The 19,016-nt window shown below is 34.9% G+C and overlaps 1 protein-coding gene across 1 annotated transcript; it reads right to left on the reverse strand.

The window, feature by feature from the left end:
• Positions 1–4,998: 4,998 nt before the first annotated feature.
• On the reverse strand, positions 4,999–5,919 carry LOC131160429 (RING-H2 finger protein ATL78-like). The gene has a single exon (XM_058116107.1). It carries the CDS (start codon positions 5,917–5,919, stop codon positions 5,248–5,250), a length of 672 nt encoding a protein of 223 aa, XP_057972090.1. The 3' UTR covers positions 4,999–5,247.
• Between the last annotated feature and the right edge of the window lie 13,097 nt (positions 5,920–19,016).

A 19,016-nucleotide genomic window follows, 5' to 3' on the forward strand; every position in this document is an offset into this window, starting at 1 on the left:
GCCACTGCCAATAATAATAGTAGTGGTAATAATAACAACAACAAAAATTTCAATAAGGAAAAATAATAAAAATAATTATAAGAATAATTAGTATTTTTATAAAAATAATTAAAAACCAACAGCAGTTTATAGTAATTACAATAATAATAATAAAAGTATAGTTATAAAAAATAACAAGGGAGCAATAACTACAGCGACAATAGCAATAATGATAATATATTATTATTACAACTGTTATTAATACTTTGGAAAATGACAAGAAAATCCGAACAAAAATATTATGATTATTAGAGTATAAAAGAATTGTGATCCAAAAAAAGCAGAAATTTTCAATAAAAAATTAATGTTGAATATAAGACATTTTTTTAAAGATGACAAAAGTAAATAATTCTGTATTAGGGGCATTTTTGAAAAATGATTTATTGTTTGTATTATAGGCATCAAAAGTACCAAACATTGGAAACATATCAAAGTGTGATGTCTGTCATTCTATGTTAATTACCAAACACAGTTGTATTCCAATAGCAGTTTCATTTCTACTTTGATTCTATTCCTACCTCAATTCTTTTCCAACTTCAATTCCATTCCACAAACCAAACATGGGGTTATATCCAAATGACGCAGTCTACTGCAAAAGAAGATATTAATGCGCTCATGGGAAACCGTGTAGTCCCTCTCACTGTTTCACTTGTAATAGCATTATTAGGGAAAGAAGGTCATACTCATTTATGATATTATATTGTTCCTGTGTTGACAGTGACTGTCAATAAAGTTATTCCCCTGATGAAAAGTTGAAGATGGTTTGTTGAAAGACAGGATCATTTGGTTTTGTCTTTGCTTTTGGTTGTGTTTTTTCTCCCTAGCTGTAAGAGATGATGTTGCTAATTGAATATGGTTTATATCACGCATGTTGATTATCTTCTTGGCATCCTTTGGGTTTCTGCACCATCTTTAATATAGAAAAAAATGTAAACAGATATATTATGTGCTAATTATACAAATAAAAAACACTGCCCCCCTTGCTTCAATCTTTTGAATGATGGGGAAATAAAGGAATTATAAACTAAACCTTCTGTATTTCTTTGTGTTGCTGCCCCTTCCTTGTTACTTGTTCCTTGCATAGTAGGCGATCCCATAGGCTAGGGCCATGCCCAGTACCAGTCAATCATGTGGCAGGTTAAGACACTGTACTCTGCTGTTCCCCTCTGGTATTGAACCTGAAATCCGTGAGATCATGCTTAAGCTTTGAGATGATTTTCTGGCTGAGCTGATTTCAATTTCAAGAGAACCTAGACCAAAATATTAAGATTTTTCTGTGTGCTTCTCCTTTTGATTTTCCATTCAACTTTGTTTCTCAGGAAGGTAAAATTTCTGTTCTGCCTTAAGCTTAGCAGCCACTTAGGGTTGTTTAAGTTTGCGTCTTCTACATCTTGCCTGCAGCAAAGAACAAAAAGGACTCTAGTTGTACTGTTTCTCTCTCAGTTTGCTCTGTTGTCTACTATTGTAACGACCCGGCCCTTTACACGGACTCAGGTGTCACTCACATACATCAAATACCTATATTTGTTCAAGATATGAAAACAACCGGCCCTAAACAGAGACATACGAGTGTAAATCATACATAATCATGATGTAAATGTCGCGGGAAAACATAAACATCCAATGGAATTACTACTAGTCTTATACCAGACTTCACTAATACATCCATAATTTACATACATTCGGATTTAGAGTAATCATCATATTACAACCCTCCAAAAAGGACTTTCATCAAGTTTAGTACAAAATTTAGATGCTTACGTAAGCTAACTAAAATAACCTCCCTAGTCCCTTTATCTACTAGGACCGACGCACGGACGGACTTGAAAACAAAGGTTGTAAGATAGGGTGAGACACCTCTCAGTAAGGAAGAAGGAGTTACAACAGTGTGTGACTGCATACATGCATATTTTCATTCAACATCTGGAATATAAATCAAATATTTTCAATACAGTAATGCATCAGGTATATCATCATTCATATTACAAAATTCCCACATCTGTCTTTCGACCATTTAATGATTTATTAGATGACCAACAGCAAAATATCTCTATCACTAGTTTTACCCCGTGGCTCGGGTTGTGCACTAGTACTCGTCCAATGCCCTGTTCGTGCAGACACTGCTGAGTACCTACATACGATCCGACTGCCTCCATTGGCCCAATATCAGCCAATGGTTTCACCCTGCTAGCCGACCATCTTGGTACCCACATCGTTTAGTACGTGTGGTTGCACGTGTACATCTAGCTACAATATCGTGCCGTATCATATAACAGTGGTTTCATTTCACCCTGCAAAGAAAGTATTTTTCAACCCTCCCGGAACTCTCAAGCTGTGGTTCCGTGTATCATAAATTCAATTTATACAAATATGATAACCTGCACATTTCCAGTATTTTTCACAAATTCACATAATAGCATTGGGTTCAAACCGGTGTCTTTCCACTCAGTTTACCCTTCTTTGTTTACTGATGCAGCTTGGTGTATTACCAGCCTCTGTTTATTCACATTATCAATATAACAAATTTGGAACTTTGTTCCCATATTCTATATCAATAGTATAGAAAATCCATTCATTCCCATATCAACATATATCATACAAGTTTAATACAAAAACCCGCTAAATGATAGAAATTTAATATACATAATTTAACTAAATAAATAAAGGATTCGAGCCTCTCCTACTATAGCATAAACACAAATAAACAATATTTGTAAAATTTGGAGATTACACGTCGAAATTCTCGTTTTTACCAAACACCGTAAAATCGTCAAACCGGCATTTCTACTCGGTAAAATTTCACAAATAAGCATTTAAATCATACATAATAACATAAACTAGTTTTTTTTTTTAGCTGTTTAGTTTTCCAAAATAGCTGTTGTAATCAAGTTCCCCTTACCTTATATTCGAAATGAAACTTCGTACGAAAACGGTCCAAAACGACAACCCGAGATCCCGAAAACCTAAAACCATAGAACATAACCTTATTATGTTTTCTACTGCTATCCAAATATCCAATCAAAATTAGGATCAGATTCCTACCTCGATTCTTGGGAAAACCCGAAACTCTCCGAAACGACGATCCGATCCATTAAAAGTGTAGAGTTTCCTCTTTTGATCCACGCAATACCCTCCGTTTTTGGAAACGGACGACGAACGGCGAAGGATCTTAGAGAGAGAGAGAGAGAGAGAGAGAGAGAGAGAGAGAGAGAGAGAGAGAGAGAACGAGAGAATGAGAGAGAATAAGAGAATTTATAGAACAAATCCTAACTAAACCCTTAAGTAATCTAAATAAATATCTCCTCCAAGATATTTATATATAAATATCTCAAAATATCTCTTTTCAAAATATCTTCTCCAAAATATCCTTTTTTTTTCTTTTTTTCGGGGTCGGGTTACTACAACTATGTTATGTTTTTCATTGTTTAGTCATGGGAAGAAAACTTGAATTCTTACAAAAGCCAATATTTCTTTGAGCTCGAGTATGACAAGAACCAAATACACAGAGGGTTGGAATTGTGAAAATGATAAAAACATTTTTGGGGGCTGGGGGCGCCATTGTCATCCTAACTTCTTTGTTATGGCTGCTTCTCAATGACAGAAATTCTGTAATGGTCCAATCATCATTTTTTTTTTTTTTCTGGCGCTTGGAACATAGATATTCAATTTTTGCAACCTTTGAACACTTTTAAGTTTGTCACTTTACAGTTTTCACAGTGACTTATGATATCCTTTATTCCTAAACTTATCTTTCACCCTTTCTAGGCTTGCGTGATACCATAATATGATGCAACTACAGCACGTGATCTTAATATTCAGAAAATCAAATATCTATTGGTGGGGTTATTTAGTGGTCTAGTTGATGCACTTGCTTCTGTGATGTGCTTCAAAACCCAGCTCTTAGTACATATTCTTTGATTTGAAAGTACTTGGTGGTTTCACCCTCAGCTTCCATTCATCCTGTACTCAATTGATTGGATGAATATCTTATTTGTTTTTAATTCTTTTTTTATTTCCCATCATTTGAAGTGTTTGGATGGGCCATAGGGAATGAATTATTTTTTTCTTATCTTGCAAGGCCTTTGAAATGAATCCATTTTGCTTGTTCCTGGCTTGTCAGTTCAGCTCAGGTACTCATTTGTGCAGGTTCAATATTTTTAATTTATATTTTATTTTATTTTTTTGATCAAAAGTAAAAGTATATTGATCAAATATGAATAATTACAGCTCCACTGGGCATTCCCAGGCCAATATTTGTCATTGCTTGAGATGGCATTTTCTTTGTGCACTGCCTCTTTTGGTGGTGGTTTCACTTTATTAATGAATTAGGTTATTAATACAGTATCCATAAATGATCTAGAGGGGAGGGAAATGTTCGCTAAGACAGTGCTCCCTTAAATTCAAACAATTAATAATGTCCTTGACAATATGATATAAAATGTAGAAGCTGCAAATATTGCTTAATGAATTTGGCAAAGACTGACTTATAAGCTTTGATTGCTTAACACTTGCTAGTTTATTAGTTGATTTCCTTTTTGAATATTATAATTCATTTTTCATAACTTTGAATATTGTAACTCATCTTGCCTGATTTATTAATTTGGCTGTTATTTATTTATCTATTTTATGTCTTCTATTTATTTGTTCATTTGAGTTATCACAATTTCCTTAATAATTAAGCGATTTCCGTCGTCCAGTTGTTTTTATATTTCCATTGGCATAGTTTACTTGTAGTTTAGAGTTCTTTTCGTCCAACCTTTTTTTTATGCATTGTATTTTGTGCTTCCAATAACATTATTTTTTATGTGACTAATTTTGCTCACTAGCCTGATCCTAGAACCAGTTCCTCTGATTTCTCCAGCCTCTGCAGAAAATCTCATTTATAAGAAAAAAATGCAAATGAAGATGAGGAAGAAGGAAAAAAGAGAAGGGAATAGGGGGGGGGGGGGGGGGTTGCGGTTGGTGAGAATTTTGATAGTACGATTTCAAAATTTATGTACAATTTATCCTTTGCAACAATACAAACTATTGGAACCTAGTTGGGAAAAAAAAATCACTGCCTTTCTTGTGGCAAGTGATTGCTAGGACAATAACCTGTAAGCTCATGTGGAGCCTTTCTACTAGTAGAGCTTTCAGGGCATGCATTATACTTTATCCTAGCAATTCTTTTTATTCCGAAAAGAAAATATTTTTAAAAAATAATGATACTCAGTTGACTTCCCTGTGATTATGTATCAAACCTTCACGTTCGAGTGGGGCAATGGCTATAATGCCTTGTGGTGGTGGTTGTGATGTTGAGGAGGTACCATGGCCCACTATCTTCTGGCAAGTCTCAACCAAGCAGTGCCTGCAAGTAGGGCAGGAGGAGTGGGCATTGAGCCATGTATCAATGCAGCGTGCATGAAATCCATGGTTGCACTTGGGCAGCAGCCGCAGCCGCTCCCCCACCGCAAACTCTGATAGGCATATCACGCACTCCGCCTCCACCCTCGGGAGATTGAGGTCGGCAGTGTAGCTCACCGTGGGGAAGGTACTCAGAGCCTTTTTCTTCACTCCGGTGTTCGCCAACCGAGCTGATGGGCTGCCGCCTCCCCGGGACGCCCCCAGGCTCGAACACCTCAGTGCGCACCTTATGATGGAGTTCAAGCCCAGGGAGCAAATCAAGGCACACAGGAGCACAGAGAGGACCATGACAACATTTGAATCAAAGCTGTTGCTGCTGCCATAGGTGTCCAACAGCTGGTCGGGGTGGTTTGCGGCTGCAGGAGCAGCTGCGGTCGCCGGAGATCGGTGGAAAGGGGTGTGCAGTAGGAGTCTTCTGGAGTAAAAGCTTGCGAGGAAATCTCGAGAGCGCAAGGATTGAGAAGTGGCGGCACACATGTTTCTGATTTTAAGAAGAGCATATAATAGAAATCCTTGTAGGTGGGCGATGCATAGGGGGGTTTTTCTTTTTGTGCGTATTTATATAGGGGAAAGTCCGAAAGGGGTGGACTGGAGTTTGCTTTTTGATTGGGGGCAATATAAGATTATTATTATTATTATAAGTTATAAGGTAAGCCCACTATCTATGATAAGAATATTCGTGCATTTTTTGTCCTCCTTTTGGGCACTAATATGTACTGATCCTCCCCCACTTCCGCCTTATTAGTCTAATCCAATTCAACTTTATATGGCCACATTGGAATGCCACGTGTCGCAATGGATGTTATCCTCAAATGGGTCGGGTTCGCTATCATTATGAGTTGGAAAGGATGAGAGTTTTGGGGTTATCCGGCCATGTTGATGTTTGTACCTCTTTAATTTTATTCCAAAAATCTCAGATATTGTCGTAAGTTTTGCCTGGGGACATAATTTGGAGCATTGAACTTTGAATTTATATAACTTTTTAAAGAATTATTATTTTTTTATGTTAAATTTTCTTCAAATTTACGTATTTATTTAAATATAAATATATAATAATGTTATAAAATATTTTAACCATTATTATTCATATTGACGTTATATATAACAATACTACTATTATGTAATAAACATAATGCCATGGTAGTTGTTTGTTATATTATTAATTAATATTATTAATATCATTAATAAAAATATATAATAATAAATTTTACTAATTATTTGTATGATATAAAAGAGAACAAAATTCTATTGTGTAATAAAATATAATGCTATGATGATTGTTTTATTATATAATTATATTAGTTTAAATAATAAATTATTTTATTGTGTTATAATACATGAGATTTTTATTTACATTTAATAAATTACATATTAAAGTATAATAATTATTGTAAAATATAAGATTAATAAAATATCAAAACAAAATAATAATAATAATAAATATGATAAAATATAATATACAAAGTATAATCAAGTACGTGATTATCAAAATGATTTTACCGTAACAAATTATTTATTATGTAGTCTAATAAAATAATGTTATATAATAATTATATTTATAATAATATTATTTTATATTAAATTAATTAAATAAATTTTTTATGCTAACTAAACTCATTTCGATTCCTATATCTATACGTATTAAATACGATTCTGTGTCAAATCAAAGATGAGAAAGAAATTTGGCATTTTGTTTCTGATTTTGATGAATTTCGATTTGGAATCAAATTCCAGATATGAATTAAATGCCACAAAATGGTTATAAAATATAATTTACATATTAGTTCCTACATCTTCGCGAGTTCATTGTTAATTATAAAAATAAATAAATAAAAATTGCACTTGACTGTAATCTTACTTATTTTAAAGGGAAAATAGACAATCCATGACTTTCTTAAACATGATACTATACCTCCTTAATGATTTTTCAGCCATAACTCTTGGCCATGTTCACTTATTTTCTTATTTATTTTTACTATTATATTGTTTATTTAATTTTTAAATTAAGAAAAATAATAGAAAAATCACAAAAAAATCAGAAAAATTGTGGAAAAATATTTTGAAAAATTTTTATTAGAAAAGATGAGGAAAAAGCATTTGAAAACCTCCTAGAAATTTTAGAAAAATTTCAAAATGCTTAGAAAATTATTGGAAAATCTGGGAGTATTTCCTTAAAATATTTTCACAATTTTTAAATGGGGTGTGTCCCTATGATTATAAAAAGGATAATGAACCTTTTAGATCTCACATTTATTAGCTCTAAGGGAGGTTTTTCTAACAAGATCCCCTCTTTTGGGGGTCTTATTAGACATTCCTAAACCATACCCGGATTTTATTATATACTATTAATTTCGGATTTTATTATATACTATTAATTTCATACTTTTGTTTCTTTACTTGTTTATTTATTTAAATAAGGAGTTAATTAAAACGTTATTGGGAATAACTCTTAGTTAATTAGGTACTGCTCATAGAACGAGTGCGTAGAAAGTGCGAATATCTTCTCCTAACATAATTGAACTCCTGATCCCAATCCTGGTATACGCAAACCAATACTATTCTTAATTGAGTAGTAATTAGGTATTCTAATCACATCATAGAAAAATAGGTTAGTGGTGACTCCAAACTCCAAATTTTTTCTGAAAATAATATTATTTTTATTGAATTTGAAACAATCAAAATTGCACACCGAACTTTTGATGGATCGACAATTCGTATCGTCTCGAGGAATTCTAGATCAATCATAGATCTGGCCAGAAGCACCCCAATGCTCCTGGCAATGACAAGATCCGATATGTCACCACTCGAGTTAATAGCACCAGAGTCTAGAACAAGAGCAGGGGATTCTCTAGGACGCCTCGCTCCCACGATGTCGCAACAATTTGATCAAATAACATTCATGATTCTTTAATATGTACTTAATTTACTAGCACTTAAATATTGTATAGTCCCAACATTGGGGAGGTCATTCTCACTTGGTGAGGCTTAGAAGGATGTCATTGCCCCGCATCAAAATTTCACCATCTGATTGGTTTAGGTGCTCTATGAAAATGAAAAAAAGAGAAACCACCATACAACTCATAATGTCTAATGAAGCTTATAAGGAGGGGTTTCCATCAGATAATTCACCCTTCAAATAAAATAGGTGGGGTTTAAATGTCTTGTCACTTGTTCGACATGGAGGATCACAGATAGAGTGAAAAAGAAAAAACAACAACAACATCATCATCAAAGGATTCATGATGATATGCAATGCACAAAAAATGAGCTTTGGATTTTTTATGAGATTTTTTCTGATTTTGTTGGATTTTGAATTATTTATTTATTTTTTGTGATTTCCTATTTTTTTTAAGATCATAATAATAATAATAATAATAGAAATAAAAATAACATAAAATGAAATTTTTTGTGATTTTCTCAAGATGGTAATACGAATACTAACATAAAAAAAAAAAATTCAATAAGAACAAGTCTAATTGAGTTGGTTCAAGTGGTAAGGGAAACTTGTGATTTTGGTGACCTCAAGATTACGGGTTCGATTTTCCTTTGAGATGGGTTACCTAATGAATTATCAGGGGTGCGTTAATAGACGGGCAGCTTTCACCCCTAGATTTGGTATCGCACCATTATGTCCAAAGTAGTGTGGTGGTGTCTGGAAAAAAAGAAAAGAAAAGGGGAACAGCAACAACAATAATTTATCATATAATTATAATAATTATGCATGGTAAGGAAGACAAGGCTCATCTTCCTATCTCCCCAGGAAAGCATGGGAATTTAAGGAATAAGATGAGCCAAAACGACGTTGTTTTGGACCCTTGCTGGCCACCTTAATTTTTTTTTTCTTTGTTATAAAGACACACAAACAATGCCATTTTAGTTGCCTCCGTGCGTGCTTGCACACGCTTAGGTGTGTGAACCCACACCCTAATAGGATTTTATTTATGAAAAATATAATTTTTTCAATGACAAAAAACATTTGCTTGCACTTGAAAAAAATTTAAAAATACTATGAAAATGTTAAGAGGCTAAAAAAAATTCAAGAAAAAAAAAATACTATAATTAAATAAGAGACTTAAATTTTTTTATATGAACCCAAGACCTCTCGAAACCACGGTAGACCATCTTGAGCCGCTGAAAAAAGGTAAGATAAGGTGAAATTGAATAAGAACCATAGAAAAAGAGGTAGGGAGAGTGAAAGCGAGGAGAAAAAGGCTCTTGACCTAATCTGATTAGAGATGTTATGTCAGAAGTTAAACAAAATTCAATGTTGCTATAATATTATACAATAATATAATCAATTGTGTTATCATATTTTAATATAATAATAAAAATATGAGACATTATATAAAACTATTTTATATTTTTAATATTAAAACAATTCATATTGTATATATCATAAACATGCTAGATAATATGCATGGGGTATGACTTCAAAAATCATTATAAAATGACATCACTAAATTATAAAATTACAATTAATATGAAATATCAATTTCATACATTAAGTTTCAAAATTTAGCCATATAATTAGATATAAGTCTCAAAATTTTGATGACATTCTTATATATATATATATATATATATATATATATATATATATATATATTTCAAATATTTTCTTTAAATCCAAATTTGGTAAAAAAAAAAAACCATAAATGTTGGGATGTTTTTTTGAATGTTTCTATAGCTTAATAAGTTTATTAAATTTTGAAACTCATTCATAAACACAATTGTCCATCTTTTGAAGCTTACCATAAATTTTTAATTTAAATTTTATGACGATTAATAACAATTGAATTAAGGTGTCATATAACTATTAATCATATTTGAATTAGAATTTATTATTATTGGAAATTATAAAATTTATTAATTTGATTACTAGTTGTGATTATAAAAAAAAAAAAAAAATTACTCTAATGTACATAATCTCTATAGTTGGACATAATCCTTACTAATACATATATATTTTGCATATCCTAATGTACATAATTCACATAGCTAGATATAATTCCCCAATAACACATTCTATATATCTCCTACTCCTAGTGTACATAATCCCATATCTAGAAATAATCTCTAATAATACATAATTATATATACACAGACACTAAGATAATACACATTTTATATGTATATATACTAATAGTCATGATCGTCGAATTGTCACTTGATTTATTTATTTATTCTAAATAAGCCGATAATATTCAATTATAAGCTCTTGCCCATAGATGAAGGTGGAAAATAAAGTTAATTTAATTAGTGATGCAGTTGTAGGATTTGTGATAAAGGGATATAAATATCGTCTGATACTACTTGGAGAAAGCAAACCGATGATGCAGTTGTAGGAATTGTGAGAAAGGAGGATTTGATGTCAATGATACTCAATACGCAAGATTATAAATAATGATTTCAAAATGAGTGTATGAGTTGAGATTATGAATTTAAATTTATGTTGATTTAGATAAAATTAATTCAAAATCAGTTTTTTTTCTCTCCAAAATTTCAAAATTTTAAATTTATATCTCTAAATTCATAATTTCAAATGTAGTAAGGCGTAATGAATAAAGTGTTCAACCTACTCATCGGCATTTTCATTCTTTTTTGTGAAGAAGGGGTTTGAATTCGCTCATAAGTGCTTTGAAGCCTAAAACATTTTTTGTTATTTCTTGTATTTTGATGATCTAATTATGAAAGAAAGTCATAGGGTATAGAATTATGAGCCTGCACTTATAGAATTCCTGTATAGGAATATCTTTAAAAAAATATAACTTGGCCTAATAAACTTAATAGACCCTAAAGGAACAATATATATATATATATATATATATAGGAGAGAGAGAGAGAGAGAGAGATTCAGCCCCTTGTTAGCCCAAAATCCTAATGACGAAATTAAATATACAATATTTTGTTTGGGAACATATGGCTCCATGCCATGCAAGTAGCCCCTCATGTGGCTCATAACGAAAGCAAAATTTTCAGTCACACACACACACACGCACACGCAGGCACACACAGGCACGCGCACACACACAGATATATATATATATAGACATGTGGAAATAGAAAAAGGAAAAGTAAAAGAAAATCTATCTGTCAGCTACGGCTAATGAATATAAAACCCCCCATAGGTGATTAGTTAAAAGCAGAGGGAGCAATAGCATGGAAAAGGCTTTGCATGTTGGGTTGAATCTATCCATTTACAACTGTCAGAGCACCAATGTACTTGTCTGCACAACGAGAATAGGATGGATAATATAGAATAATCAGCGAAAGATGGCTGCAGACAAGATGTGGGGGTGGGGGGATGCCTCTTTAATTTGATTTTTTTCTCCTTTTATTCTCTACTGGTTAATTAATTAATGAGAAAACAGAAAGAAAGCATTCATAAAGATCTGCTAGCTTTTGGTTTTCTTCTTCTTTGTTTTCAATGAGGTTTTGTTGGTAGGTAGATGCCAACATGCGCATTCTAATTAAACTGTATCGTGTGGGCTGGATTTCACTAAGAGGAAGCTTCAAGGTTGTGAGAGAGAGACTCTTTTGGGTTGCAGAGTGCGTCGTTGAACCCTCGAGCTTGAAGGAGAGTAAGAAAGAGAAATCGTCTGCATTTTAACTCAGAAGGGTTTTGTGATTTTGTTTTTCAAAATTTAAGTCTAATATGTTTTATATATAGAGTAGGAAAGAGAAAGCTTGAGGGAACCTCCTTAAATTTTTTGTGTCTTATTTTTATTTATCATTTGCATTACTCCATTGATTTACTTGTGGGAATTGTTCGTATATAAATGTTTCCCAACAAGTGGTATCAGAGTCGTGTTATTTGTATGCATTAAATTTGTATAAATCATGGATGGTAATGTTGGCCATATGATTAGCTTCAATGGAAGCAATTGGGTAACTTGGAAAACAAAAATGCAAGATCTTTTATTTTGTAAAGATTTGGATGGACTTATTGAGGGTGATAGCCGAAAGCCTAAAGACATGAGTGATGATAAGTGAAATAGGCTTAATCGGAAAACTGTTGGTGTTATATGACAATGGATTGATGATAGTGTTTTTCGTCACGTTTCAACTGAAACTTCAGCACATAAATTGTGGAAAAAATTAGAGGGTCTTTATGATAGAAAGTCGGCTACAAATAAAGATTTTCTTTTTTGAAAATTGGTGAATTTGAAATATAAAGATGGTGGTCTTATTACCAAACATTTGAATGAGAGGCAAAATATTATCAATCAGCTTGCTACTATGAAAATAGTTTTTGATGATAAATTGCAGGCCTTAATGCTTCTTAATTCTTTGTCGAAAAGTTGGGAAACTTTGGTTGTGACAGTTAGTAATTCGACTCCCGATGGAATTGTTACTATGAACCAAGTAACTAGTAGCTTGTTGAATGAAGAAATTAGAAGAAAATCAGTTGGTTCTTCTCATTCAGAGGCACTTGTGACAGAAAACCAGGGGAGAGGCAGAAGCAAAAGCAGATATTCTCAATGTAATGATAAATCAAGAGGTCGGTCCAGCTCAATTTCGAAAAAAGATATTGAGTGCCACTATTGTCATAAAAAGGGTCATATGAAGCGGGAGTGTAGAAAATTGAAATTCAAGGAGCAAAACAAAGAGAAAAATTTTTAGAAAAAGCATGAAGACACAACTTCAGTTGCATCTGATGGTGATCTCATGGTTGTTTGTGATGAAAGTTGCATTAATTTGACAAGTCAAGAGACTGATTGGATTATTGATTCCGGTGCGTCATTCCATGTCACTTCCCAGGGAGATTTCTTCACTTCTTATTCCAAAGGAAATTATGGAGTTGTTTGGATGGGAAATGAAGGTTTGTCAAAAATTGTTGGCATGAGAAATGTTTGTTTGAAAACAAATTTGGGATGCAAGTTGGTGCTCAAAGATGTGAGACATGTACCTGATATTTGACTAAATTTGCTATTTACCGGAAAGCTTGATGATGAAGGGTTTGACAACCATTTTAGAGATGGAAAATGGAAGCTCACAAAGGGTAATTTGGTGGTGGCTAAAGGCAAGAAGACTAGTACACTTTATATGATGCAAGGTAAAATTGGTAATGGTGTTGTGAATACAATTAAGAGTCACTCTTCCACTGATTTGTGGCATAAGCGGCTTGGGCACATGAGTGAAAAAGGAATGAAGTTTTTGTTCAAAAAGAAGCTCCTACTTGGGATGAAAGGTACCTCTCTTAAAGCTTGTGTTCATTGTTTGGCCGGTAAGCAACATAGAGCTCTTTTTCGTACAAAGTTTGTTACTAAAAAAATCTAAAGTTTTAGATTTGATACATTCAGATGTATGTGGTCCTTTGAAAGTTAAATCTCATGGTAGTGCACTTTATGTTGTTACCTTTATTGATGACTGTTCAAGGAAAGTTTGGGCTTACACTTTGAAGACTAAAGATCAAGTTTTAGATGTGTTTAAGCATTTTTAGGTTAAAGTTGAAAGGGTGACTGGAAAGAAGGTGAAATGTGTGTGCTCGGATAATGGTGGAGAGTACATTGGCCCATTTGATGCAAATTGTTACAGCCAAGGAATTAGACATCAAAAGACCGTCAAGAAAACCCCTCAACAAAATGGTATTGCCGAAAGGATGAATCGCACTATACTTGGAGAGAATGAGATGTATGCTCTCTCATGCAAAGTTACCAAAATCATTTTGGGGTGAAGCAATGAGGACGGCGGTGGACTTGATTAATTTGTCTCCTTCAACTCCTTTACTTGGTGAAGTTCCTGAAAAAATTTGGAAAGGTAAGGATGTCACTTATGATCACTTGAAAGTGTTTGGTTGTCGTGCATTTGTTCACATTCCAAAAGATGAAAGATCCAAACTTGATGACAAAACAATGCAACGTACTTTTCTTGGCTATGGGCAAGATGAATCTGGATATAGATTGTGGGATCTGGTTGACAAGAAAATTGTTAGAAGCCGGGATGTTTTTATTTTTTTAAGATCAAACAATTGAAGATTTTGGCATGGTTGAGCAACCACAATCTAATGGGAATGATTTTGTTGACTTAGACTTACCTTCTCCACCTTTGACACATGATGAAAATATGGAAGATGTTCTTCCACCTCTTGAAGATGTTGGAAATGACGAAATTCCTAATGTTGTTAAAGATGAAAATGAGGGGGAGCAACAAGTTCAAGAGCAAGCTCCATTGAGAATGTCTTCAAGAGAACCAAGACCTTCAACTAAATATCCATCAAGTGACTATGTTACTCTAACAGATTAAGGGGAGCCCGAAAGCTATCAAGAAGCCATGAACCATGAAAATAAAGTTGAATGGATAGAGGCTATGCAAGAGGAAATGAATTCCATAGTTAACAATCACACTTATGATTTGATTAAACTTCCTCCTGGAAAGAAAGTTTTGAAAAATAAATAGGTGTTTAGGCTGAAAAATGATAGAAAGAATCTTCGGTACAAGGCTAGGCTTGTAGTAAAAGGCTTTGGTTAGAAAAAGGGAATTGACTTTGATGAAATATTCTCACCGGTTGTGAAGATGTCATCTATTCATGTTGTTCTTGGCATGGCAGCATACTTGAATTTAGAAGTTGAGCAACTAGATGTGAAAACCGCTTTCTTACATGGTGACTTGGAAAATGAAATTTACATAGAACAACCAGAAGGCTTCAAACAAAAAGGGAAAGAGAATTCAGTATGCAAATTAAAGAAAAGCTTGTATGGGTTGAAGCAAGCACCATGGAGATGGTACAAGAAATTTGATTCTTTCATGACTGATCATGGTTACTCAAAAACCTCTTCCGATAATTGTGTGTTTGTGAAAAAAATTTCAGATGGTACTTATATTATTCTCTTACTCTATGTTGATGATATGTTCATTGTAGAACAGGACTTCTCCAAGATTGACAAGTTGAAGTTGGAGTTGAGCAAGTCTTTTGTTATGAAAGACTTGGGACTAGCAAAGCAAATTCTTGGCATGAGAATTATTCGTGATCGTGAAAAGGGGCAAATTCGGTTGTCTCAAGAAAGTTACATTGAAAAAGTGCTTGAGAGGTTCAATATGGATAAAGCAAAACCCGTTGGTTGCCCACTTGCTAGTCACTTCAAGCTTAGTATAAAACAAAGTCCTATAAGTGAGAAAGATAGGGAAGAGATGAAGAAAATTCCTTATGCTTTGGTCGTTGGTTCCTTAATGTATGCAATGGTTTGCATAAGACCGGATTTAGCTCACGATGTTGGAGTTGTTAGTCAGTTTCTATCTAATCTAGGAAAGGAGCATTGGTTAGCGGTAAAATGGATTCTCCGATGCCTTAGAGGCATTTCAAAAGTGTGTTTGTGTTTTGGAAATGGTAAATCTACGCTCCATGGATTCACGGATGCCAACATGGCCGGTGATGTTGATTCTAGAAAATCCACTTCGGGTTATTTGATGACTTTTGCAGGGGGAGCTGTGGCATGGCAATCTAAATTGCAGAAATGTGTTGCTTAATCTACTACGGAAGCTGAGTATATTGTCATTATAGAAGCTTGCAAATAATTGCTTTGGTTGAAGAGATTCTTAAAAGAGTTGGGCATGGAACAAGAAAGGTATGTTCTTTATTGTGATAGCCAAAGTGCAATTCATTTGAGTAAGAATTCTATCTTCCATTCAAAGTCAAAACATATTGATGCTAGATGTTATTAGATTCGGGATGTGTTGGATAAGAAACTGTTGGAACTTAACAAAATTCACACTGATTATAATGGTTCGGATATGATGACAAAAGCATTATCTAGAGACAAGCATGTGAAGTTATTACTGACATGTTGTATCCATATAGGCATCCCCTTTACTTTACCAAGGTTTCAAAAAAGATTCGATTCATCCATGGAGAGCACTGTGATCCATCAAGAGACAGAATCAGTAGTCTAGCTATATTCTGAGAATTAGCAGGGGCAGTGGGGTGATAGTGTGAGCAAAGAGTCTATGATCGAGGTACTAGACCGGGTCAACATAAATACTCGGTCCAATTCTTTGGGGGAACTAAAAAACATATAGAAAGGGTGGACACCTCAGCACTGATTAAGGTTCTCACAACTGTATGGGCATATTGGCTTCTTATTGCATGTATCGGTAAACCCCCATGTGATCGAAGTATTGGTGGAATTCTGGGATCCGTCATACTATTGCTTTACCATGGATGGGGTGGATTTGGCTCCAATCATTGAGGAGTATACCTTGCTATTGCATCTAGCCATTCTAACACCCTACAAGACGTATGCACACGCCAAAACATCCTTTGCCAAAGAATTGCACGATGTCATCAAAATTAAAATTCAGAAGACAAAAGATACAAAATTCACTTGTCAACATTTAAAGGAATTGATGGAAAAAGAAGATAGGGAAGAGGTCTAGCTGCATATGCTAGCCCTGGCCATCTATTGCCTGGTTATATTTCCAAAGGAGCTGTGGACCATCAATCACGCAACTGTTTCTTTTGTGGCACAGGTGAAAGAGGGAACCAATCCAGTCCATGGAATTCTAGCTGAAACCTTCCGATCTCTTCATAAATGTCAGACCAGGAGGCATGCCAAATTAACATGCTGCGTACCATTATTGTATGTCTGGATAATGAGCCACTTACCGTGTATTCTGGGATCCTTTTGCTCTACTTTCTCAACACTCAGAATTCCTCTAGCTGAATTCAAGACTGTTCAGTGGAAAGAGCACACTAGTAAGTCTGAATGGAAGGCAAGGCTGTGCCACCTGGTCAGAAAGGGAGCATCTGACAAGCACCATGGATGGATCGGTCCAACGTTGTATACAGGTTCGAAAATTTCCCATGGATACCATTGCTAGGTCCTTGGGGAGAGATAGCATACGCACCTCTCATGTTCAGAAGGCAGGTGGGGGCACTTCAATTCATACCTATGACACACGGACTGGCGGATGCTCAATTCACATATGAAGCAGGTGTTCATCAAAAGCAAGTTCGAGAATTTGCAGTGTCCTGGAAGCATGTGTACTTGGCAGAATCAAAAAGTTAGGCCTCGGGTGTCCAAAGAAACTATGAACTATGGTTGGCCAACAGAGTGAATCCGTGGGTCAAATAGACGTTGAAAGTAATCGTAGCTCAAACTAAAGCACCAATGGCAAATATGCACCTGACGAAGGAGGAAGCCATGGGAGTAACAACAGAAGATCAATAGATAGAGAAAATGGAGGAGGATTTGGTCACCCCATACCGCAAGCAAATCAAGCAATAGAAATTTCAGTACGTGCGATCAGAGGCGGAGGTAGCAGCTTTGAGAAAAGAAAGATGAGCACTTCAGGAAGCCCTCAACAGGAAATCCCGAATCATAGAAGGATTCAAAGCTAAAATTAAAGAAAAAGACAAGCTATTGAGAAGCCAAGTACCGAGCCTTGCAATGGAAAACGGCTAGTACTGTGCCTTAACAGCCGAAGTCAGCTTAGGAAGGCACGAGCAGCTCAGTCAGAAGCAAGCCATGGGACCCGAATTCTATATCTGCTTAAATCATTCAGAGTTATTTATTTATTTATTATTTTTATCTTTTTAAATATTGTATGAAGGTGCCTTTTCTAGCAAAATTTGTAATGAAATGATGATGATCTTTCTCGTGAACCATGGTTGAACTACAGTAGGTTGCATGCATAGTTGTGTTTTTGATTGTATACCTCCATGAACTAATTTCATCCTTGCTTAAGCATCCATTGCATATCACGCCCATATATCATTGTTCTGAAGAAGAGATTTATGCACAGAAGGAATCAAGGGGAAAAGCCGGACCGCAACATTTGAGACCTCCACCCACCCCTACAATACTCGAAGGAAGGCAAAAGTTATGGCTAAGCAAGTGGAAAGCAGGATTATGGGAATTGAACAAGGGCAAGAGGAGTTGAATGAAAAAATGAGTAGGATCCTGGTTTTGTTATTAAATAAGGGAAAAGTGGTGCAAATACCAGAGGAAGAGGGAAATTAAAATCCCACCAATCCTCCAGGGTTCATCCCGGTTCATGGGCAAACGTCCGAGCCACCGCCAGGTGTCACAGAAGGTCCACCACCAAATATGGCTACATTCATTCTAGCTGCACCATTCCTAGGGTTCCCAACGGTTGGAGTACCCCCAATGGTGGTTGCAAGTGCGAGGGCAGGAAAATCTAGAACCGAGCATCACTGTGATGTACTCGAAGAGTGCCTGAAAGCCATTAAGGGGACCAATGCATCCGGTTCCATTGATCCGGCAGACTTATGCCTGGTGCAAAACTTTGATAAGTTCGATGGAACCCCGTGTTCTCGAACCCATTTACGATTATACTGTCAAGCAATGGCACCGTATTGAGATGATGAAAAACTAATGATGCAATGTTTTCAAAGCAGTTTAACTGGTGCGGCCGTTAAATAGTACATCCAGTAGGATAGAGCATGAATTCACACCTAGAGAGATCTGGCCAATCCCTTTATAGCCCAATAGCGCTATATGATGGAAATGGCACTAGACTGAATGACTCTGCAACCGATGGAGAAGAAACTTACAAAAAAATTAAGGAAATACACCTATAGATGGAGAGATATAGCCATCCAAGTGAACCCTTTG

This window comes from Malania oleifera, chromosome 1 (genome assembly GCF_029873635.1).
Source record: "Malania oleifera isolate guangnan ecotype guangnan chromosome 1, ASM2987363v1, whole genome shotgun sequence".
Taxonomy (NCBI): domain Eukaryota; kingdom Viridiplantae; phylum Streptophyta; class Magnoliopsida; order Santalales; family Ximeniaceae; genus Malania; species Malania oleifera.

What these genes read in the sequence shown, in the direction of transcription:
- LOC131160429 (XM_058116107.1), bottom strand. Translation starts at nt 5,919, where the DNA reads ATGTGTGCCGCCACTTCTCAATCCTTGCGCTCTCGAGATTTCCTCGCA.